Source organism: Macadamia integrifolia, unplaced genomic scaffold (assembly GCF_013358625.1).
Source record: "Macadamia integrifolia cultivar HAES 741 unplaced genomic scaffold, SCU_Mint_v3 scaffold3132, whole genome shotgun sequence".
Classification (NCBI taxonomy): Eukaryota; Viridiplantae; Streptophyta; class Magnoliopsida; order Proteales; family Proteaceae; genus Macadamia; species Macadamia integrifolia.
The window spans coordinates 23,502-28,006 of record NW_024869232.1 but is presented as its reverse complement, the minus strand read 5'-3'; the positions used below and the strand labels follow the sequence as shown (position 1 = coordinate 28,006).

Here is a 4,505-nt window from a genome sequence, read left to right as displayed (position 1 = left end):
TCTGATATTGTTTTCTATTGCTAATTACCGGACAGATCGAGGGTCTGGAGGCTCTGGCAGTACTGCAAAGATTCAAGCGTCATTGTTGGGAGAGACAGGATCAGGCGATTCTCCCCTTCTCCTTTTCTTTACTCCTCTTTGTCTCCTTGATTCTTTGTTGCTCGGTACAAATTTTAATCCTTCTTATTTGTTCTTTGATAGGGTCTTTCCTTAACAGTTTTTTGCTCAAACCCTTATTTTGTATTCAGTGGATGATGGGTTTTGAAACTGTTTCTGACATCGCAGGTGATTCTTTCGAGGGTATACGGAGATTGAGAGGTTTTCAGCAATTTGAGGTAACTGAACATTCTTTCTTGTGCAATATTTTAGCTTTTTCTGCGTTGGGTTTTCTTTTTCTGATCCTGAATGTGTCACGTTGAATGAGCTGATTGTTCAGGTAAAACACCTTCTTAGTGCTTTTGAATTGGGATTTATAGTCGGTCTATCATGGAAATGTTTATTATGTCGTCCCTTTTGTTTGGTTCTATAAATTAGTTTCTTCCTCGTTTGAAAGCTATTACCTTTAGGAATCTCTCTCTCTTCCTCCCCACCCCCCAAAAAAAAAAAGGAACACCAATTGTTGAAGAAAGATGATCTTGGTGAATAAATGGAAAAATAATTTATGGAGTTTTGCTTATCACAACAGAGAAGTGGCTTCCTTCCAACAATTCAGAGATTTATCATAGAGTACTTTTCCTTTATTTGTCTAATTTCTATGCCCAATTAGGATTAAGAAGGGGGGAGAAAGGGGAAAAAAATCTACAACAATGAGATTTTTGTCTGTCGCAAAAATTCAGCAATGAGATTTTATGAAGATTACTATTTTTCCCTCTTGCATTAATTAGCACATTTATTTATCACCCAACTTGGAGAGAGTTTAGATAAGTAATGGAAGCCAAATTTGAAAAATGAGGGAGTTTTTAATTCTTTAACCCCTTCTCCTTAAACATTGGCTTTTTCAAAGGGATGATTACTGTGGAACATAGGGACTATATAATATCTATTTGGCATATATTTGAAGAAAATCTGAATTTCATGCTCAGAGGTCGAATCCCTAGCTTTGGGCTTTGTTTAACTTAAACTGCAAAAAGTAATAGTATTGTTCTCCTATCTATTTGGCCATTATTTACCTCAAGACTTCTACATTAATTTGATTCCTTGGTTCTCTCTTTTTTACTGAAAGGGATAAGGTCATATATGTAGCATTGTGGTAGAAGTCATTTTGAAGTGGCAATATAACATCTTTCTAATTTATTACTGGAGTGAATTGAAGTGAAGTTTTCTTGCGAATGCCACTGGTTCATTTTAGTACAACCCAATATGTATTCAAAACCTCATTGAAGGCCTTTGAAAGCCCTGTGTGAGTAAGGTCATAGGGGTTTCATAGATTAAGGGTTGGGGTGCCTTGGTGAAAATCAGTGTTTTCAATTTGGATTTTAAATTCATGTTCTTTTTTTTTTTGGTAAAATAGTGAGAAAATTTCAACTTCAAAACAAGCAGTTAATGAGACTGCAAAATGGAGCCAAGCAAATGTAGACACCCTTATTGTTCTGATGGTAGAGGAAGTTAAGAAAGGAAATAGGACTACTTCGACTTTTAATAAAGCTGGTTGGAACAACATTGCCAATAACTTCAAAGAAAAAATTGGGGTCAACTATGCCATTATACAGTTGAAGAACAAAGTGAACAAACTGAGGCAGGATTATAGTCAGTTTAAGAAGCTATTGGAGACAACTGGTTTTGGTTGGGATACTGCTTCAAGAACTTGTACTGTTGATGATGAATCCATCTGGGAATCGCATATTAAGGTATGCTCAATTTGTATTTAATTTGAGTATTTTGAAATGCCAGAATATATCAATTCAAGTATTTGATTATGCGTATTTTTTATTTATTAGGATAACCCTACTTGGGCACGATTTAAGAAGCATGGACTACCACAATGGCTATAACTATGTATGGTATTTGGTGATACATATGCAGACGGCGAAGGAAGTGGGACTCAAACAACCGTGTTGGAAACTTTGGGGGCCGATGATGCTAAGAATATGATTGAGTCTTGTGATGAGTCAAGTTCCGCTGATGAAGTTACTCCATTAGGTGACACTCAAATTGAAGCAGTGGAAAAAAGGCCAACTACTAAGCATAGGCATGATAGGACTCTAAATGCAAAAAGGAGGAGGAGCAAGTCTAATGATTGGTCAATGGCATTCAAGGCAATTCAAGATATGAGTAAATCAAGGGTAGAACGGGATGTGAGCATGTCCACTGCTTCAACCAAAAATGCAGAACAGATGTACGGGATTACTAGGGCCATGGAGGTGCTTGAGTCAGGATATGAGTTAGATGAAGCACTATACGAGAAAGTACTTCGGAAGTTAATGGCTGACCCGCAATAGAGAGAAGCATTAATTTCCTACCCTCCTCATCGGAAGTCAATACTCCTTCGTACCCTTCAGTAGTTTGCTTCTTGAAAAGTTCTTTTAATTAGATAGATTGATAACTCTACTTGGATTGTGCCTTGACCCTAATTTTAACTTTGATGGTTTGCTATGTTTTTCTTCACTTTTTAAGATGTTATAGATGACTGTGTCTTGACTTTTTTTTATAACTGTAGTATTTGATATCCTGAACATTTATTCATTGTACCTTGACACTACTTTTAACTTTGATGGTTTGCTATGTTTTCCTTCATTTTTTTAAGGTGTCTTGGATATTTGTTTAAAATTATGGTTTGATGTGTTTCCATATTTCTAATTTTATATTATAGGAATGGATCAAAGAATGATCGCATCTGGGAACACATTGTACAAATGGAAAGGGATGATACTGATGTAGAAATCATGATGTGTATGATGTTGTTGATGAAAGCACGTGATTCATTATACACTAGAGAGCCCATACGAGATAGTAAATTGACAGGACCAGAGTGAGTGAGTGAGGTTCTAAACAGACATGTAGACAGATGCTATGAACAGTATAAAATGGAATGCCATGTCTTCCTCAACCTTGAAGCATTAATGTGACAACGTGGTTGGTTGAAAGATAGTCGATATTTAAGAGTGGATGAGCAGTTGGCAATGTTTATATCTATCGTTGGTCACAATGATAGGTATAGAGACATAGCAGAACACTTTCAGCGTTCTCTTAACACTATAGGTGAACACTTTAAGAAAGTGTTACGTGCTTTCATATTACTCGGACAAGAGAATATCAAACCTCCAAACTTCAGTCGTTGCCCTAAACAGATTCTTGAAAAACTAAAGCTCTATCCTTTTTTCAAGGTATGTTGCTTATAATTAAAACAATGATTATATTGTTTTGTGGTTATACGTGGTTTGATTTGATGAATATCCATGTATTGGTACTAGGACTGCATTGGCGCGATTGATGGCACTCATGTTAGTGCTTTTGTACCTCTATCCAAACAAATAACGTACAGAGGAAGGAAAGGAGATACAACTTGGAATGCTGTGTGCATGTGACCTTGACATGAAATTCACTTTTGTGTACGCTGGTTGGGAGGGTTCTACAAATGATTGTCGAGTATTCAATGAGGCATTGAATAACCCTAAATTTGAATTTCCTCATCCTCCACCTGGTACATTCTAAATCTTAACCTCACAAGTTGATTATACTCTATTTTACATATTGTGTTGATTCATTACTTTTCACTTTACGTGCTAGGTAAATATTATGTGGTTGATTCTTGTTATCCATCTACTACTGGGTTCTTGATGCCGTTCAAAGGACAAAGATACCATCTAAATGATTATAGGAATAGACGTCCAAGGACAGCAGTAGAGCTATTTAATAATAGACACTCTTCTGTTAGGAATGTCATAGAGCGTAGTTTTGGTTATTTGAAGAAGCGCTTTCCAATTCTCAGCAAAAGGCCATGTTTTCCACTGAACACCCAAACATGCATCGTCATTGCTTGTTGTGCACTTCACAACTTCATTCAGGAGGAAGAAATTGCGAACAAGAATTTTAAGGAGTTTGGTGAAAATTGGTGGAATGAGGAGCCTGAAGAAATTCAAGATTATGTACCACCGGCTCACATTAGTATAAGCTTAGCAGAAAGAAGAAGATAGATGGATGATCTTAGGAAAAAGATTGCAAATGAGTTAGCTGTTAAAGCCGGAATGGCTCAAATTACATGATTACATTTTGATGATTGGATTTAAACTTTGAAGTAGTGGGACATGTTTTGCAGTTAAGAATTAAGTTGGAAGACCTAATTTATGCCCTTAAGTTCATAATTAAATACTTTAAGAATTATGTCTTCCCTTGAATTTATTCTTGTTTATACTTTTATGTTATTATGATAGATCATATTTTTGTTGAAACATTTCATATTTCATATGGCAAGGAAACACGGCCAAATATTTCATATTTGAAGTGAACACCATGTTGTTGATATGGAGATATTCTTATTTGTCTCATTCAACTTAAGTTATTTGGGT

The 4,505-nt window shown here is 35.9% G+C and overlaps 1 protein-coding gene and 1 long non-coding RNA gene across 2 annotated transcripts; both read left to right on the top strand.

Annotated features, from left to right (window-relative positions):
• The first annotated feature begins 7 nt into the window (after positions 1–7).
• On the top strand, positions 8–624 carry LOC122067801. Its single transcript, XR_006136880.1, has 2 exons — positions 8–164; positions 286–624. It is a non-coding gene; the product is annotated as an uncharacterized LOC122067801 (long non-coding RNA).
• A 902-nt stretch (positions 625–1,526) lies between these two features.
• LOC122067800 lies at positions 1,527–2,614 on the top strand. The gene is made up of 2 exons (XM_042631642.1): positions 1,527–1,847; positions 1,938–2,614. Exons 1-2 carry the CDS (start codon positions 1,593–1,595, stop codon positions 1,989–1,991), a joined length of 309 nt encoding a protein of 102 aa, XP_042487576.1. The 5' UTR covers positions 1,527–1,592; the 3' UTR covers positions 1,992–2,614.
• The last annotated feature ends 1,891 nt before the right edge of the window (positions 2,615–4,505 follow it).